The 21123-nt window shown below is 33.2% G+C and overlaps 1 protein-coding gene across 4 annotated transcripts in view; it reads left to right on the forward strand.

Annotated features, from left to right (window-relative positions):
- Nucleotides 1-21123, forward strand: part of LOC132722731 (solute carrier family 12 member 6-like) — a 101449-nt gene that overhangs the window by 72177 nt on the left and 8149 nt on the right. For all 4 annotated transcript variants that reach the window (XM_060707271.1, XM_060707272.1, XM_060707269.1 and 1 more), the window contains 13 exons: nt 5476-5594; nt 7194-7368; nt 8857-8955; nt 9722-9841; nt 10603-10707; nt 12680-12768; nt 16618-16697; nt 16968-17056; nt 17749-17855; nt 18154-18360; nt 19327-19418; nt 20071-20215; nt 20749-20902. In XM_060707271.1, the coding sequence (XP_060563254.1) occupies nt 5476-5594; nt 7194-7368; nt 8857-8955; nt 9722-9841; nt 10603-10707; nt 12680-12768; nt 16618-16697; nt 16968-17056; nt 17749-17855; nt 18154-18360; nt 19327-19418; nt 20071-20215; nt 20749-20902 (1581 nt within the window). The remainder of the gene's footprint in view (nt 1-5475; nt 5595-7193; nt 7369-8856; nt 8956-9721; nt 9842-10602; nt 10708-12679; nt 12769-16617; nt 16698-16967; nt 17057-17748; nt 17856-18153; nt 18361-19326; nt 19419-20070; nt 20216-20748; nt 20903-21123) is intronic.

The raw sequence follows: 21123 nt of genomic DNA on the forward strand, positions 1-21123 counted from the left end.
ACCCATGAGCTAGAGCTTAGATATTTGGCATGAAACATCTTCTAGTGAGTGTCTACCAAGTTTGTTCAATTAAATCCCTGGGGTCAAAATTGGCCCCGCCCCAGGGGGTCATTGATTTTCCCTATATGCATATAGCAAAAACATAAAAATTCTTCTTTTAAAGAACCCAAAGAGCTAGAGCTAAGATATTCAGCATGAAACATCTTCTAATGAGTGTGTACCAAGTTTGTTCAAATAAAATCCCTGGGGTCAAAATTGGCCCCGCCCCAGGGGGTCATTGATTTTCCCTATATGCATATAGTAAAAACTTAAAAATTCTTCTTTTAAAGAACCCCAAAGAGCTAGAGCTAAGATATTCAGCATGAAACATCTTCTAATGAGTGTGTACCAAGTTTGTTCAAATAAAATCCCTGGGGTCAAAATTGGCCCCGCCCCAGGGGGTCATTGCTTTTCCCTATATGCATATAGTAAAAACTTAAAAATTCTTCTTTTAAAGAACCCAAAGAGCTTGAGCTAAGATATTCAGCATGAAACATCTTCTAATGAGTGTGTACCAAATTTGTTCAAATAAAAGCCCTGGGGTCAAAATTGGCCCCCAGGGGGTCATTGATTTTCCCTATATGCATATAGTAAAAACTTACAAAATCTTCTTTGAAAGAACTCAAAGAGCTAGAGCTAAGATATTCAGCATGAAACATCTTCTAATGGGTGTCTACCAAGTTTGTTCAAATAAAATCCCTGGGGTCAAAATTGGCCCCGCCCGGGGGGACATTGATTTTCCTTAGATGTGTATAGCAAAAACTTAAATAAACTTCTTTGAAAAAACCCAAATAGCTAGAGTTTAGATATTAAGCATGAAACATGTTCTAGTGAGTGTCTACAAAGTTTGTTCAAATAATAGCCCTGGGGTCAAAATTGGCCCCGCCCCGGGGGGTCATTGATTTTCCCTATATGCATATCGTAAAAACTTAAAAAATCTTCTTTGAAAAAACCCAAATAGCTAAAGTTTAGATATTAAGCATGAAACATCTTCTAGTAAATGTCTACAAAGTTTGTTTAAAAAAAAGCCCTGGGGTCAAATCTGGCCCCGCCCCAGGGGTGTCATTGTTTTTAACTATATGTGTATAGTAAAAACTTAAAAATCTTCTTTTAAAAAACCCAATGAGCTAGAGCTTAGATGTTTAGCATGAAATATCTTCTTATGGATGTTTACCAAGTTTGTTCAAATAAAAGCCCTGGGGTTTAAACTGGCCCCGCTCCTGGGGCCTATATACAGGTGAGCGACCTCAGTGCCATCATGGCCCTCTTGTTCAAAATTAATTTTTGTCCAGAGCATAACTCAAAAAGCTTTTGAGATATCAACATGAAACTTCATAGGTGCATAGATCTCACTCAGGAGGTGTGCAGTGCACAAGAATGATAACTCTACCTTTCATAATTTTTTAGTTATTGCCCTTTGTTATTTTTCATACTTAATTTTTCACCTGAGTGGAGCATAACTCAAAAAGTGTTTGAGATGTCAACATGAAATGTCATAGGTGGATAGATCTTATTGAGGAGGAATGCTGTGCGCAAGAATGATAACTCTTCCCTATAAAATATTTGAGTTATTGCCCTTTGTTCTTTTTCATACTATTTTGTCCGGAGCTTATCTCAAAAAGGATTTGAGGTATCAACTTGAAACTTCATAGGTGGATAGATTTTACTGAGGAGGGGTGCAGAACACAAGAATGATAACCTACCCTGCATTATTTTTTCAGTTATTGCCCTTTGTTATTTTCAGCCATTAGTATTCATATAGGCTTCAAATCTGTAATCACTTCAGTCATCAGTTTTCATTACCAAAAGACATATTAAAATTGAATTATCTGCTCTACTACATATACATTCTTCCAGTGAGCAAACACATTCGGTGGGGGATGGCCATCTTGACATGGCTCTTGTTATCCCCCGCCGAAAAGGCGGCGGGGGATATAGAAATAGTCTCCGTCCGTCCGTCCGACCTTCCGTTTTTGTCCGCAGCATATCTCTAAAAGTATTTGAGTTATCAACTTGAAACTTCATAGGTGGATAGACCTCATTGAGGAGGAGTGCAGTGCACAAGAATGATAACTCTACCCTGCATAATTTTTGAGTTATTGCCCTTTGTTATTTTTCAAAATTGATTTTTGTCCAGAGCATAACTCCAAAAGCCAATGAGATATCAACATGAAACTTTATAGGTGCATATATCTCACTCAGGAGGTGTGCAGTGCACAAGAATGATAACTCTACCTGTCATAATTTTTGAGTTATTGCCCTTTGTTATTTTTCATACTTAATTTTTCACCTGAGTGGAGCAAAACTCAAAAAGTTTTTGAGATATCAACATGAAATGCCCTTTGTTCTTTTTCATGCTATTTTGTCCAGAGCTTATCTCAAAAAGTATTTGAGGTATGAACTTGAAACGTCATAGGTGGATGGATCTCATTGAGGAGGAGTGCATTGCACAAGAATGATAACTCTACCCTGCATTATTTTTGAGTTATTGCCCTTTGTTATTTTTCAAAATTAATTTTTGTCCAGAGCATAACTCAAAAAGCCTTTGAGATATCAAAATGAAACTTCATAGGTGCATAGATCTCACTCAGGAGGTGTGCAGTGCACAAGAATGATAACTCTACCTTTCATAATTTTTGAGTTATTGCCCTTTGTTATTTTTCATACCTAATTTTTCACCCGAGTGGAGCATAACTCAAAAGTGTTTGAGATGTCAACATGAAATGTCATAGGTGGATAGATTTTATTGAGGAGGAAAGCTGTGCACAAGAATGATAACTCTTCCCTGTACAATTTTTTAGTTATTGCCCTTTGTATCTTTTTCATACTATTTTGTCCGGAGCTTATCTCAAAAAGTATTTGAGGTATCAACTTGAAACTTCATAGGTGGATGAATCTCATTGTGCACAAGAACAATAACTCTACCCTGCATAATTGTTTAGTTATTGCCCTTTTTTATTTTTCAAAATTAATTTTTGTCCAGAGCATAACTCAAAAGGCCTTTGAGATATCATTATGAAACTTATGATATTAGGTGCATAGATCTCACTCAGGAGGTGTGCAGTGCACAAGAATGATAACTCTACCTTTTATAATTTTTGAGTTATTGCCCTTTGTTATTTTTCATACTTAATTTTTCAATTCAATTTTTTTCTCAAAAAGTATTTGAGGTATCAACTTGAAACTTCATAGGTGGATAGATTTTACTGAGGAGGGATGCAGCACACAAGAATGATAACCTACCCTGCATTTTTTTTCAGTTATTGCCCTTTGTTATTTTCAGCCATCAGTATTCACATAGGTTTCAAATCTGTAATCACTATAGCCATCAGTTTTCATTACCAAAAGACCTCTTAAAATGGAATTATTCTGCTCTACTACATATACATTCTTCCAATGAGCAAACACATTCGGCGGGGGATGGCCATGTTGACATGGCTCTTGTTTTATTAGAGGTTCAGGGCTTACACAGCAGATACTGGTAGACCATAGGTGCATGTCGAGATATTATTTCAGATTTGAGGAAGTGCCTTGGTACAGCTGCATATATTTATTACTATAAGCTGGCAGCTTATTATTTTTTGTACTACAAAAAAAAGCTGATTGTACTGATACCATTTTCATCTGGACTTTAGGGAAAATTGGGAGAGCTATTGAAAGCACAATAAGAAGTAACTATCCAAGGCTTGTAACTCTTAACATGGATTTTGACAGAATTATGGCTCTTTTTGAATTAAAAAAAATTCTATATTATCCAGGTTCCATAATATAACTACAAAATGTATGAAGCAATAAGAATAGTCCAGTGCGCTACCTTGCCTATAGCTATTGTTCAAATACTTTAAAAACATTTAACTACTTGTATCAATTTCCCTTGAATACAGGTTCTCCCTTAATCATCTTTCCTTTTAATCAAAATAAAGAACATGTTATGTATTGTCTTACAAATATGAGATCCTGTATCTGTTTTTACAGTCAACTTCATATTTCTGTGATGCAATATAAATATTTACAAAGAGGGGTGAAAGCAAAAGAAGTCTTAAGTGCATTTCTGTAAAGTTTCAGCAGAGACAAAATGCCTTCATATTTCATTATGGTTTCTAAGCTTATTTTTAGCTCGACTATACGAAGTATATGGAGAGCTGTCCTACTCGCCCCGGCGTCGGCGTCCGCGTCCGCGTCCAGATTTAAGATTAAAGTTTTGGTGCAGTAAAATATTTTTCACTATAACTTTGTCATTTCTTAAGGTATCAACTTCAAACTTCAAATATATGTTCCTTATCATCAACCACATCTTATGTGACAAGGTTCATAACTCTAGCACCAATATTTTCAGATTTATCTCCCCTTGAACTTAGAATTTTCCTTAAAAAATACTATTTTTTACTGATACTTCTTTATTTCTTAAGGGATCAACCTCATACTTCAAATATATGTACCTTATCATCATCCCCATCTTATGTGACAAGGTTCATAACTCTAGCACCAATACTTTCAGATTTATCTCCCCTTGAACTTAGAATTTTCCTCAAAAAATAATATTTCTTACTGTTTCTTCTTTATTTCCTAAGGGATCAACCTCATACTTCAAATACATTTACGTTATCATCTTCCCCATCTTATGTGACAAGGTTCATAACTCTAGCACCAATATTTTCAGATTTATCTCCCCTTGAACTTAGAATTTTCCATAAAAAATATTATTTTTTACTGTAACTTATTTATTTCTAAAGGGATCAACTTCATACTTCAAATATATTTACGTTATCATCATCCACATCTTATGTGACAAGGTTCATAACTCTAGCACCAATATTGCAATAATTATCTCCCCATAAACTTAGATTTTATTTACTAGAAAAATGTTATTTTTTATTTTAACTTTTTTACTTTTAAAGGTATCTACCTCAAACTTCAAATACTTATTCCTTATCATCAATACATTTTATGTGACAGTGTTCATAACTCTTGAAGCAATATTTACAGATTTATCTCTCTTTGAACTTAGGATTTTCTTTAAGAAATATAATAACTTCTTTACTTTTTAAGGTATCTACTTCAAACTTCAAATATATATATTTCTTATCATTACACAAATGTTGTGTGGCAAGATCCATAACTCTAGCATGACTATTTCTAGAATTATTCCCCTTGATCTTGGAATTTTTGTTAACAAATGTTATTTTTTTACTATAACTTAATACATAATTATACATAATTGATTTTTCTTTCATAGTTTTGTCCTCCTTACTGTGTCCAGTATTTTATTAGTCGAGCTTCGCTGTCTCCTGTGACAGCTCTTGTTATAAGCACTGAATCATTCTCATGTTTGCAGAATTGATGAATATTTCTATGTTTGAGTGTTCTGAAATCATTTGTTTTGTTTCATGGATATGCAAGATAATGAAGTTGTTACATTAAACTTGGTATTTGCAGACTTGGTGAGAGTATTGATGGAGGTTTGGTTGTAGCGTTCCTGGCTTGGCCGACAAAATGGGTGATTCTGATTGGCTCTTTCCTATCAACTGTTGGAGCAGGTCTCCAGTCACTTACAGGTAATCTTTGATATTATAAATTATTTTTATTGGAAAATTTTGATTTTAAAATTGTTGATGTTTAAAAGGTTACTGATGATAATAACCATAAAATTATTACCTGGTTTTAAAAGATTTTCCAGGAAAAAAGAGCAGTTTATATTTAAAAAACAGTTAAACATGTGCTGAAGACCACCCTTAATCTCTGAATACAGACAAACAATGTCTCTAAAGACCACCATTTTATTTTCTTTATTGAACAGTTAGTTATAGAGCAAAATGGCTTTTAATGGCAATTTTAGGTTTGATTTACGATTTTTAATAAAGATGGCTGCCGTTGTTATAGAGACACCCAACTAGATGATTACTAAAATGCTAGAACAAGAGTTACTTTGATTGTTTTCAAAGATTTTCTTTTAAAGATAGGTTCAACAACACAAAATACAAATCACTAAACTCAAAGAACGTTCTAAAAATCATTATAAAAAATAGTAATATTTTCAAGTACAATATAATTCATCTTCAGACATGACTTGCAATATGTTGTTTCTAATTATATTACAAATATAGCCATTAAGTTAAAATCCAATCATTCAAGAAAATAAATGTAATATATTGTCATAGATAGTTTATTTCTATATATGGGTGCGGTGTCTTTTCCTAAAAACGTATCTCCCTATATATCATAACAAGTTGTCACTTTGAAGACAGAAAATAGAATTGGTCTGGAAAATTTTAAAGAGTGATTGATGACCTATCATGTTGCATTTAAGACATGAATATTATAGTCCATAATAGACTTGTTAAATTTTGAGTGACAATTTGCTGCTGAAGATTTTTATAGCATAATTTCTGTGAGATTGTAAGGGATATTTTTTTATGAATTGCAAAAAGTTCACTTTTGTAAAGGAACCTGTATCTTGTAATGGGAAAATACAATTTATGAAAATTAAAATGCAAAATGATTTATACCACCACATTACAACAAAATTATGAAAGAAGAGGATAAGATAATGGCATTGTCAAAGTTTATAAGTGTGTCATTTTTCTCTTGTAATTTTCCTTTTCCAGAACTTTTTTGAGTGAAAAATTGTTTTGGTGTTTGAATACATGTATTTTTCACCAACAAAATGCTGGCAGTTCATAAATTTACTGACAAAAATTGATATTGATTGCTAGTTATTAGTGTGTGAAGTAACAAAAAATTTCAGCTATTTTAGTGTTATAAACTATTCACTCTGTTCTGAATGTAGCGTATAGGTTTATATTTTATTCATCAAGTTTGATATTTTTCTGCTTCAAGTAGCACTGACCATTGACATTTTAACCCTTAATCTGCTGGTAGCATCATATTCTACCCAAGGGAGCTCATTCATGTCATCTGATCACTGTTCACTAATCGATAAATACATATCATGAAATTTTCCCTATCACTAATCATTGGTTTTGTCCAGATTGAAAATGAACATTAAAAAAATGTAGTATAGTAAGTTTAATGGCCCACTTATAAAAACCAATTTCAGGAGTTATGACCCCTGCATTTAATGAAACATTTGCTAAATGATTTGCTTTTCAGGGGGACATTTATGTTTAACCAAACACATTGTTTCTTGTTTTCAGGAGCACCAAGGTTGTTACAGGCCATTGCTATGGATGGAGTAATTCCAGTGATCAACTTTTTCTCTGTGACCACCAAGCGAGGAGAACCTTTCAGAGCATTATTACTAACACTGGCTATATCTGAAATAGGGATCCTCATAGCAAATCTAGATGTGGTCGCACCTGTTATAACTATGTAAGTTGTTTCATGTGATAGCTCCAATTTTAACAATAACTCAACTGACTTGCCTTATGGTCATCTTGCACTTTAACCATTGGAACTGTTTATTGTAAAAGAGTTTTCATTATTAAAATTCCAAGATTTGAGTTACTGACAGTGTACATAAGTACGAGCTAGCCTGGCATATGTCTGCTGTATTTCCTGCCTGGGTATGAAAGGTTACTTACTATTCACTATTATAATACTGCTTGTTTGTAACATCACTTTTCGTTGGATAATCTTGATATATAGTTTTATATACACAGCTGCTGTCAATTTATGAAGAAATCTCACTTTTTTTTTCCTGTAAAGGAAGTTTTGCTTTATTAAAAGTTTATTGTGAATATTCCTGACATGTTATATTATTAGTTATAAAGATTGTTGACAGGTTATATGACCCTATATAAACGGCTATTTGTAAATATAACCCGAGCCGCTAGGCGAGGGTTATATTGCAAACAGCCGTTTATATACAGCCATATAACCTGTCAACAATCTTTATAATGAATTTATAATACAGCAAACATCATTTTTTAGAGAAAAAAATAAGATTTCTTCATGAATCGACAACAGCTGTGCATATAAAACTATATAAACGTCACGATTATCCAATGAAAAGCGACATTACAAACGTGCAGTATTATAAAACTGTAAATATAGGCAATAGAACCAGAGCCGCTCTATATATAGGACAGTATAACCTGCTTAAAATGTTTATACCCAATATAATCAGCTATTATTTGGAAGCCAGTAATGTATGAGATAACTTGTGTATTATATTCTACTGATTGAACACATCTAGATATACTGTTACAGTGATAGGATTATTTCTTGGGTAAAACTTGTTTTTCCAAGAATATCAAATGATCACATGTTATTACATCAGATATCACAATGTTATATAAACTAAATCATAATGTCATTAGAATTCATTTGTAGATTATTGACTTTTCTATAAAGAATAATGTTTTAGAGAGAAAAACAATTAGCTTCAAATGATGCCATGTTATATTGGTTAGCTCCAATTGTTTTGTTTCATCTACAAATTTCTCTTTGACAAAAATTAGATGATAAATACTTATTTTCGTTAGAAGACGACAGTTAGTCTTGATTTAAAGTGACAGTTTGTGATAAAGAATCAGATTCTAGACTTTGAAATATTTTATGTATGACAGATTGATGTCTGTAAACAAAATATAATGAAATTTCAGCGAGATTTTATGACAATATAGATTTTGGTGAAGATTTTAATTGGTAAGGGGTTTATAAAGACTATCTAGAGACTGTGTATCTATTTGTAGATGAGTTTAAATTTCTACTTATATCTGTGATTATTTGCTTTAATGACGAACATTTATGTATTGTACTGTAAAGTCATAGATATTTGTTTTAAATTTTATTTTATATTTTCTGTGAATCAGCCAACAAAAGAAAAAATATTTAAAATTTTGATGATATTTTCAGGTTTTTCCTGATGTGTTATGGTTTTGTGAATATGGCATGTGCACTGCAGACCCTGTTGAGGACTCCTAGTTGGAGACCAAGGTTTAAATTCTACCATTGGTGAGTTTACTTTTTTTTTTAAGTTATTAGCTCAACTTTTTTAAAAAAAAACATAGAGGTATTTTAACAGTCATGGTGGCGTTGCCGTTGCCGTCCGCAAACTTATACCTTGATCATAACTTTTTAAGTTCTTGGTGTATTGTCTTCATACTATCCACAATAACCCTTGGAACAAGACCTTTCAGTAGACTAGACTAACCTTAACCTTCATCCATGAATGACCTTGACATTCAAGGTCAAATAACGAAGTTTTGCTTGTTTTTTGCTATAATAATAATAATAATAATAAAGACTTTATTTAAAGAGGCATAACTTTGTAATTTTTTGAAAGGATTGTCTTCAGACTTAAGTATAATAATCTTTCAAGATAGCCCTTTAAGTTATCAAACAGACCTTGACCATCACTCATTAATGACCTTGACTTTGAAGGTAAAATTATTTAAATTTTCATATTTTTTTTTGCTGAAACTGTCTGTAACTTTGTTATTATTAAATGGATTGACTTCATATTATAACAGAATATTCTTTAGGATAACATATTTATGAATATCAAACTCAAATTGACCTTGGCTCTTTTATGACCTTGACCTTGAAGGTTAAATAATTGAATTTTCACAGATCTTTGCTTTAATTGACTTGTTGGTAATTAATAAAATTTAATTGATTATCTTCATACTTTGATAAAACAACATTTTGGACAAGACCTTTTGAAAGGTTGAACTGACCTTGACCTTATTTATATCACTGTTTGATCTTGTATTTTCAGGACTCTATCATTAGTAGGTCTAGGACTATGTGTGGTATTGATGTTTATATCCAGCTGGTATTATGCTATCACTGCCATGGCTATAGCAGCATTTGTCTACAAGTACATTGAATATAAAGGGTAAGTAGACTATAAAAGACCAACCAAGATTTTATTTTCTGGTGTGATCAACTTTGTGCTTTTCATATTTAATTATTTCATAGATTTAGTACAACTTAGAAGTTGTTGAATTTATCTTAATGTTAAAACAAGGTGAAATTTAAGTTTGCCATAACTTCAGTTTTAAATGCATTTTTGTATTATACATGTTTAATTGCAATAATACTAGAAAAAGGAAAGTAATTTTTGGATTTGTCTGTCAATGATCTTAGCCAAGTGACTTGAATGAAATTGTAATTGATTTATTAGTATGGCATGTCAGTTGACCTTTCTAAATGTAATAGTTTTATAGTGATCTAACTCACAGGTACAATATCCTGTATAAGTACAAATCTAAAAAAAAACAACATTCTTTAGTTCATTGATTAAGTTGCTTGAAATATAATATTTTATCACCATCAACTGGGTTTGAAATAGGACCAATTCATTATTCTTAAGTATATATTGAAAATTATTTTTTACTGTGATAATATGAGCCGCGTCATGACAAAACCAACATAGTGCGTATGCGATCAGTATGGATCCAGACCAGCCTGCGCAGTCTGATCAGGATCCATGCTGCGTTTCTCTACTTGTAAAAGAGTTGGTAAGCGAACAGCATGGATCCTGATAAGACTGCGCGGATGCGCAGGCTGGTCTGGATCCACGCTGTTCGCAAACGCATTATGTTGGTTTTGTTGTGATGCAGCTCAATTATAATTTTATATGATACGTGTTTTCAGTGCTGAGAAGGAATGGGGAGATGGTATACGAGGTTTGGCTATGTCAGCTGCCAGGTACTCTCTCCTGAGAGTACAACAGGGGCCGCCACATACCAAAAACTGGAGGTAAAATATCACCACATCTCTCTAACTGGCTTCAATAATATTTCATGCTTCAATAATATTTTAGCTGCACCATGACAAAACCAACATAATGCGTTTGTGACCAGCTATTTGCTACCAGTTTCTCGGATGCGCAGGTTGGTCTGGATCCATGCTGTTGGCAAATGCATTATGTTGGTTTTGTCATGGCTCGGCTCATTTAATCTTTTAACTTTATTGACCAACCAAAGACTTTTAATTCCATAAGTTCATTAAACTTCATATCGTATATATTCTTAGACTGGTTTAAAACATGAATTTTAATTAACTAACTTTAGGTGCTTTTCTATAATTGTGTTTCTCTTGTGTGGCTAATGATTAAAATGTACTATACACAGTCTGAAAATTCACAAAGTAATAAGGAATTCAATTTTCCATGCAGAGCTGTTAGTAATGATAAAATTACCTATTAGTTCATCTCATTTATATTAATTTGATGTGTCAGTGCTTACAACTTCTAAAGATTGTGTCAATATTTTCAAGATGGTTTTATCATGTTTTACTATAGTGTCTTCTATATATACAGATTAAATAGTCTTTTATAGATGTTAGAGATACAAATGTATTATCAAAATAAATGGAATATTCAGACATCTTAAAATAAGTTACAAATGAAAATCTACATTCAATTTTCAAAATGTATGATACTATTTGTGCATATCAACTGAAATGAGATACAATATTAAAGAAACAGTGTTAATTATTGATAATGATATTTTGTAAAGACCACATTTGAATTTGTACTACTGGTAATGGGTCATTCATTACTCAGTCATACCTGTAAACCTGTAAAGACAACCTTTAATGTAGAAATGAAAAAGGTTCTCCTTATCAGGTTATTGTACAATATTTAACAATTGTGTTTACTACAATGTTGTTAAATATTTGTATATAAATGATAGATAATTAAAACTACATTCTTTTTATTCTCTTTCTAAATCCAAGTTTTCAAACAGACTCTTCATTATATGTGCTAGTTTTCACACTTGGACTGTTTATTTTATATGCTAGAGTCTCTTCTAAAATGTTCTTCATTATATTTGAGTCTTCACAAAATTCTTTAACAGTAAAGTATCAGAGAGTAAGAGATTATCATTGAAGGTACTCTTAAACTTAAAAGACTTGAAACATTTTGATGCCAATAAATTTTTGTCTTAACTTTGAAGTGGTCATAAATACAGGTTTGACTGTAATATTAAGGTGGTAGTTATTGAGTGAAGCTTTTATACACGTTTTGATTGTGATAGTATTTGACATTATTAATGGATTTAATGATTTGATAGAGGTTTTTGTACACACCTTGCCCTGGTCTTATGATTGTGTTAATATATGAGCCGCGTCATGACAAAACCAACATAGTGCGTTTGCGACCAGCATGGATCCAGACCAGCCTGCGCATCCGCGCAGTCTGATCAGGATCCATGCTGTTTGCTATCAGTTTCTCGACTTGTAATAGGGTTGGTAAGCGAACAGCATGGATCCTGATCAGACTGCGCGGATGCGCAGGCTGATCTGGATCAATGCTGGTCGCAAACCCATTATGTTGGTTTTGTCGTGAAGCGGCTCATATATAGTAGAGCTCCATATTTCATGTGCTTTATGAAATGGTATGTAAAGAAATGTATATATATGGTAAATAGTGACTTTGTAATTAAGTGATCATTTTAACTATCAAAATGTTGTAGTATTAAGATAAATGGTGAAAATAACACCTTAATAATAGCTATGTCTTTTTCAAATGGTATATCTTGCAATTACTAAGACTAATCTTAGAGTTAACTATACCTTGATATTAGCAAAAATCATACATTAAGTCATCCTCTGTCAAGTCATCTCAATATATCACAAATTTAACATATTTTATAGAAGTGTTTGTCTAACATATCATACACTATAGTAACACAGTGTGTCTTTTATTAACCCTATTCCTCTTCAGGCCTCAATTGTTAGTGTTGTTTAAACTAGATGATCAACTACAGCCAAAATATCCCAAAATGGTGGAATTTGCTGCACAGTTAAAAGCTGGTTTGTAATTCAGTTGTATATTAGTAAATATAATAATATTGTAATTGGTGGGCTAATGATAGATTACTACATTTTCTAATGACCCATAGACCAATTTTTGTTTTCTGACTGATATTTAACATTCAGCCAGATGGTGGCAACTGAATATATACATGCCACCATTCCATCTGAGCATTGTCTACACTGTTTGCTGTTCATTTAGTGTGTATTTTGAAATCTTCCCTAAAAATGATGAATGGTATTGTCCAGATTGAAAGATGGACAAGTCCATGTAATATATTAAGTGTGGGAAGGGTTGACTATATAAGAGATGTGTTGCTGGAACTAACATTATGAGGAAACATTGCTCAAGTGTAGCTTAAACTTTTAATTTCTGGGTTAAGTGGCAGACACCCTAACCACTAGGCCACCACCTTTATGTCAATGTTTATCTGATTATTTTGCACAATTACACAATGATATTGTCTTTATCAATTTTCTCAAACTTTTGCTGGAATCTTTTTCACATACCTGGTTATCTAAAGAAAAATTTAAAATTTAAAAATCATTTAAGTGTTTATTTTTCAGATAAATGTTTCTATATGAGATATATCCTAGTGTTAAAACCTAATAAAAGGATTTCCTTGTGTGCAGAAAAAAACTCACTAACAATCTATGAATGAATAGACTGTACATGTAATGTTTAAAGTTGATCCAATATAACATATCCAGACATAGCAGCCATTTGTAATTTTTAAATTGATAAGATTGCATTCAATTTATTATGTTATTAAAAGTAAAAATGTAAAACTTCCTACGTAGACCACAGTTACTTGGGATAATAACTTTGTTCACTTCTTGGCATAAAGATTCAGTTTGAATTTATTTTGCTCGGATGATTGACAACATTTTAATTAAATTGATTAGGCTAGTTTTTGTGAGATCTTAGGCAAATAAATGATCAGTTTATCTGAGATGGACAATAAAGATTGGCACACAGTTCAGTGTAATTTAAACCAACAGTAAACAGTTCTTTGAAATAACTCTGCAGATCTTAACAAAATTGTCAGGGTGTCAGACTCTGCTATTACCAGCATTTTTTCTTGGAGAATTTCTAAATGTTAAAATGTCAGTCCATTTAATTAGTTAAAGGGTAACTTGATTAAAACGTGTAGAGGATGAGATTAAAAGCTGTGTTTGATTTATTGATATTTTAGAAGTTGGTTAATTTTGGGGGAATATTGAATGGCCTTATTACATTTCTCCCAACCTGTATTTTAAATCCATGATGTGTTCCAAAACAGTAATGTTTTGTATGTCTATGAGGGTAATGGGGTATATATTTACCACAGGGGAATGGGTATCTATTTACCACAGAGGAATGGGGTTCTTACTACAGGGGAATGGGGTATATATTTACCAGAGGAGAATAGGGGTATCTATTTACCATAGGATAATGGGGTATATATTTACCACAGGGGTATGGGCTATATATTTACCACAAAGGAATGGGCATATATATTTACCAATGGGTAATGGGGTAAATATTTGCCAAAGGGGAAATGGGGTATATATTTAGCATAGGGTAATGGTGGTATATATTTACCACAGAGGAATAGGGGTATATATTTACCAAAGGGGAACTGAGAGTATATTTAGTACAGCAGAATGGGGTATATATTTACCACAGAGGAAGGGGAAATGTATTTATCACAGAGGAATGGGGGTATATATTTACCGCAGAGGAATGGGGGTATATTTTTACCACAGGGAATGGGGGTATACATTTACCACAGGGGAATGGGGTATATATTTACCACAGGGAATGGTGTATATATTTACCACAGGGAGATGTGGTATACATTTACCACAGGGGAAAAGGGGTATATATTAACCACAAGTGGAATGGGGTATATTTTTACCACAGGGGAATGGGGTATATATTTACCACAGGGGAATAGGGGTTTATATTTTCCTCATGAAAATAGGGTATTTGTCACAGGGGAATATGGGTATTTATTTACAAATTTGACCATGTTTATAGGACATTTTTTTATACCCCCGCACAACAAAGTTGTAAGGGGGGTATACTGGAATCAGCTTGTCCGTCCGGCTGTCCGGCCGTCCGTTTGTTTTTTCTTGTCTGCCCAATAACTTAAGATTCCTTTGACCCACAGTCTTCATATTCGGCATGGAGGTTAGTCATGATTAGAAGATGACCCCTATTGATTTTGAGGTCACCAGGTCAAAGGTCAAGGTCACAGGGACCTTGACTTCAAAAAGCTTGTCCGCCCAATAACTTAAGATTCCTTTGACCTTCAGTCTTCATATTTGGCATGGAGGTTAGTCATGATTAGTAGATGACCCCTATTGATTTTGAGTTCACTGGGTCAAAGGTCAAGGTCACAGGGACCTTGACTTCAAAAAGCTTGTCTGCCCAATAACTTAAGATTCCTTTGACCCACAGTCTTCATATTTGGCATAGAGGTAAGTCATGATTAGTAGATGACCCCTTTTGATTTTGAGGTCAAAGGATCAAAGGTCAAAGTCACAGGGACTTTGACTTCAAAAAGTTTGTCTGTCCATTAACTTAAGATTCCTTTGACCCACAGTCTTCATATTTGGCATGGAGGTTAGTCATGATTAATAGGTGACCCCTATTGATTTTTAGGTCACTGGGTCAGTGGTCAAGGTCACAGGGGCCTTGACTATAAAAGTATGTCCACCCATTAACTTGAGATTCCTTTGACCCACAGTCTTCGTATTTGGCATGGATGTTGATAATGATCATAAGGTGACCCCTATTGATTTTGAGGTCACTGGGTCAAAGGTCAAGGTCACAGGGACCTTGACAAAAAAAAGCTTTTCCCCTCAATTGCTTAAGAATGCCTGTCTGCAGTGTATTGTTTTTTTTGACATTTTCACATTTGAAGCATGTAGAATACATAACGGCTTAGTAACCTCAGATTTGGCAGGGAGGTTGTCCTTGAGCTTTAAATGGCCACTGTTGATTCTGACAAAGTGGTATGCGGGGGTATTCACGCCATGATAGTGGCAGTTCTAGTTTATTATAATTGAAGATTATAGTTATGTATTAAGTTTAAAATGCAGTAAACATTGTTTTAATCCTGCAACATAACTTGCATTTGTATTTAATCTTTGCTCTACTTTTTCTTCCAGTAAGATGGTCAAGATTTGAAAATTTCTGACTATTTCACATAAACTGTCTTCTTTATTTAACCACTTATTCAAATGTTGCATCTACTTCACACTATGGGCACCTTTTAAAAATAGGTCAAAGCTTAAGTTAGTTAGACGCTTGCTATAAAACAGCTACTTGTGATCCTTTGCTCTTACATTCACCTATCTGAAATGTTCAGTTTTTTTTTTTCATATAAGGGACTCATTATTACATAGATGGTTTCTTGTGAAATGATTAAAACTTTTGGTGAAAAATTTCATATCTTTTCATATGAAGTCATCAAGACATTAGGAATATATGAGCCGTGTCATGACAAAACCAACAAAATGGGTTTGCGACCAGCATGGATCCAGACCAGCCTGCGCATCCGCGCAGTCTGATCAGGATCCATGCTGTTCGCTTACCAACCCTATTACAAGTGGAGAAACTGATAGCGAACAGCATGGATCCTGATCAGACTGCGCGGATGCGCAGGCTGGTCTGGATCCATGCTGGTCGCAAACCCATTATGTTGGTTTTGTCATGACGCGGCTCATATATACATTGTAACTGAATAATAATACTGCTATTTTTGATAAGATATGTTTAACATAACAGAGAAATTTATTTTTAAATGTCTATACAAAATATCTTATCAGTCAATAATATTTTTATTTTGTAATACATAGGGAAAGGATTAACACTAGTAACGAGTGTGCTGGAAGGAAAATGGACAGAAAGATATGCAGATGCTCAGGCTGCCAAACAGGTTATTATTTTATAGACATTTCTGCAAGATTCATAAATATTTTGGAATAAATACAATGTTATCGTAGCTATCTGAGGCTCTATATATATTGGTAGGAGCAGTGTTGGAAAATTGATATCCTGCCTTAAGTTAAAGTATTATCTATTGATAGATCTTCAAAATTAATTTCAAAATGCAGAAGCATTTACAATAACTTTATAAACAGATATGAGATGAGGACATTTGTGCTTTATGAACATAATTTGTTTAATGTAAACATTTATTTTACAGAATCTACAGAAAGTGATAGATCAGACAGGAGTGAAAGGGTTTGCTGATGTTGTTGTCACAGAGAGTGTCACCAGTGGACTCTGTCATCTGTAAGTTAAATATTTCTCTCTTAAGTGGACTGTTGAGGTGTCAGTGGCAGAATGGTTAAGGTCATTGACTTCAAACCACTTATCCCTCACTGCTGCGGGTTCGAATCCCAACAGGGACTTTAGATACTTTGATGTGAAGAAGCTATTTTATGTGAGTAAGCTATCCAGATAGGTTATGAAACATTGATGGTTCAGCCATTCTACTCAGGTGCCCGTTCATGCCTGAAATAATACTTGCAAGGGCACTTGAGGTTTTCTTTGAATATTTAAGCTGGAAAGTTGCCATAAGACCTATATTGTAGATGCAACATAAAGGTGGTGTTGGTAGTTTTCACTCTGGATCACAACAGTAAGCCACATTGAATTTATCAGAGCACAGTTCAGCAACTGCATCCTTCCTGCCTGAGCAGACTGTCAAGCAGTTTACCATTACTAGCAGAGGTACAGTGTGGATGAGAAAGGAAAGGATTTAATAATCAACCACAACAAGTGACCTGCGCCATCCGGGTATCGAGTTGGCTGGAGTTTTCTATTTATATAATTCAACTTTCTTACAAATGTTTTTGGACATAGGTGTAGAAGGCATAATGATGGAAAGGAATTTTATTATTGATTTGTTTTCCTTAATAAAACACTAATTTTCTAATAAATTTCTCAAAAACTGTTACTGTTATGTATTGTTATGTTTACAGAGTACAGAATTCAGGTTTAGGAGGTCTCAGACACAACACAGTAATGTTGGGCTGGCCATACGGTTGGAGACATAACATAGATGAAAGGAGTTATAAAGTCTTTCTTGGTGAGTTGTTTAAAATAAAAAACTGAATTTGAATTGTATAATTTCTGAAAAATAGAAGAAAAAGGATATGAAAATGGATGAAATAACAGAATTTTTGTTATAGAAAGAGTTAATGTAAAAGAATCAGAAAGAGTTAATATAAAAGAGTCATATTGTTATAATGCAAATCTTATATAAAGTGGTCTTTTGATGATTTTCAACTAACATTGAGTTATAATTTAAATATTTATATTTTGTTATCAGTTTTGACATTTGATATTTTATGAGAGAATTACAACTTGATTTCTATTTCTTCAAGATACTGTGAATAATATTGGTGCAGGACAAATGGCGTTACTTGTGATAAAGGGAGCTACTCATTTCCCATCCAGTTCAGAGAAGTTGAAGGGTACAATAGATATATGGTGGATAGTTCATGATGGTGGTTTACTGATGTTGCTACCATTCTTGCTAAAACAACATAAAACCTGGAAAAATTGTAAACTTAGGATATTTACTGTAGCTCGTATCCTTTTATATACATGTATAGTTAAAATGAATGGTTAACGATTTCTATCGGTCTGGTGCCTGGCACATATACTTATAGTTAAAATGAATAGTTACCGATTTCTATCCGCCTGGTGCCTGGCACATATAGTTAAAATGAATAGTTACCGATTTCTATCCACCTGGTGCCTGACACATATAGTTAAAATGAATGGTTACTGATTTCTATCCGCCTGGTGCCTGGCACATATAGTTAAAATGAATAGTTACCGATTTCTATCCGCCTGGTGCCTGGCACATATAGTTAAAATGAATGGTTACCGATTTCTATCCGCCTGGTGCCTGGCACATATAGTTAAAATGAATGGTTACTGATTTCTATCTGCCTGGTGCCTGGCATAGTGGTAGGAGTTGGGAGGTACATGGTATACAAGCAAAAGGTGTCTCATGGAAATGGCTGACCCTTTCAGTAGGGGTGTCACTATAATAAACAAGGCCTTTATCTTTTATAGTATACAATAACTCACACAAGATGTAATCAAATATCCACTTGAAATTAAGAAAGAGATTTCCATTTATACCATTTATCAGATTATTTTATCTAAGACATTCATATTTTGAATTATGATTTAAAAGCAATGATTGCTGAATTTTTGTAACTATTATTGCTACATTTTTATGCCTGATATCAATAGATTTCTAAGGAAAACTTTACCACAACATAACACAATCTTTAGACAAGAGCTTTACCTTGATACATTACAGTGACCTCTAATTACCCTTGACCAATATAGGTAAAATTTTCTAATCTCTGACAGTTTTTCTTTATTTGTTTACAGATATTGCATGTAAGCATTGTATTTTTCAAATTCATCTTGTTATACATATATATTAATCTTTGTAGTGTAAGAAAATGGTGTTTTTCATATGTATAAACATAAACTATGATGATTTAATAAATTAATGACCTTAACAAAGTGACCAGAGCTTGAAGACAACACTATACAGATGAAGAGTGACTTACAGAAGTTTATGTACCAACTTAGAATACAGGCAGATGTTGAAGTCGTAGAAATGGTCAGTTTCTATAGTAACATAGTGCTTTCCTTTCAGCCAATATAGAAATTACTTACATATTAATTGAATCATATGTACTGTTATGAAAACTTATTACTTAAATGAAGTATTTGTTGGTCTATGGTCTATATATATTGTTACTTCCCAAAAATGAATATAAATATATTGCATACCAAGAAAATTCCTTTCTTGTAAACTCTTTAGAATTAATAGGAATATGGGTAGGAATGAATCAACAGTAAGTTACGTCTAGACAGTAAATTGGTTACACATATTGTTCTGTTCAATTTGTAATATTCATTAAGATGTAAAGAGTGTTTAAAGCTACTAAACATGTGTGTAAACGTTGAGATATGAGGGTCTGGTAAACATGAAATATAAATGGGAAGAGGAAAAATAAGTGAAGTTGTAGACTGAAATTGCCTCATTTATGATGAAGTAGGACTTTAACTGACAATGGTTGTTACAGGATGGGGTAACCACTAACTGGTAAACTCGAAAAAGATTATTTTTTTGTAAAGAAAAAATCATTATCATTGCCAAAGATAATTCAGTTGTTAACAATTTTGAAACAGTATACAGTAAATGGTGATTTGGTTAATTTGAATATAATGTTTACGTTAAAAGCACCTTGGTAAATTGTGTATTACAGGCAGAAAGTGATATAACAGCTTACACATACGAGAGAACATTGATGATGGAACAGAGGACAGAGATGTTAAAGAACATGAGAGTTGGTAAAATACAACCACAGACTATTGTAGATAATAGCCGAGCCTCACTTCCTGAAGTCAAAGGTAATAATATTTATAATAGCCACATCCTCTACGTGAATTCATAGGTCAAATTATGATCTCTGTCCTTTAATGATAACCATTATATAATATTATTTATTATAGCCGAACCACCCTACCTGAAGGCATCAATATTTTCTCTGTCTTAAAGGAACATTTAAAAGAATTATCAAAGTAAAAGTAGAGAGAATGAAAGAAAAGAAAATCTAGAAAAAAAATTAGCATTGTCAGAAGATAAAAAATACTGTCTGAAATGGATAAATGGCTGATGTATAAAACAATGATAATAATCTGTTCAGAAATCAAGTTTTTATACACCCTCTAGTTAGGGAAGGGGAATATATATTTGCCCTTGTTGTCTGGTTTCTGTCACACTGTGCGTCCATAGACTGACAAAACAATGGAATTTGTGTCACATTTATAATCTAGTTGTTATGTTCTTTTATTGGCAAGAATGATTGAAATTACAGTATTTGTTTTACAGACAGATGTCATAGTTTTGACCAGTTAATATATAAACTGTGATGATTTTTCAGTGAAGTTAGACACGGTGACTGAAGAATCTACTACAGATGAGGAGAAGTTGTCAGAGAGAAATCAGTATACATTCTCACCCAACTTTAGACAGGAAGGTGTGTCCATGGAGGAAATGGCCTCCTCCATCAACAAAAATGTCCTTGATATTAAACCGTGAGTATAAATTATAATATGTTAGATAACCAGAGAATATGATTAATTGGTCTTGTTCTTACCAACCTTTATTTATGAAATGGTTGCACACTGCTTTTAATTTTGGAAAAATCCATTATCAATTTTAGGGGTTTTGATATCATAATGCTTCCATTAAGTTTTAGTATAGAGTCTGTTCAGACTGCCGCATGGTGGTATAGGCAAATTGTTATCACTGTTTG

Source organism: Ruditapes philippinarum, unplaced genomic scaffold (assembly GCF_026571515.1).
Source record: "Ruditapes philippinarum isolate M1 unplaced genomic scaffold, ASM2657151v2 ctg147_1_1_1_1, whole genome shotgun sequence".
NCBI lineage: Eukaryota > Metazoa > Mollusca > Bivalvia > Venerida > Veneridae > Ruditapes > Ruditapes philippinarum.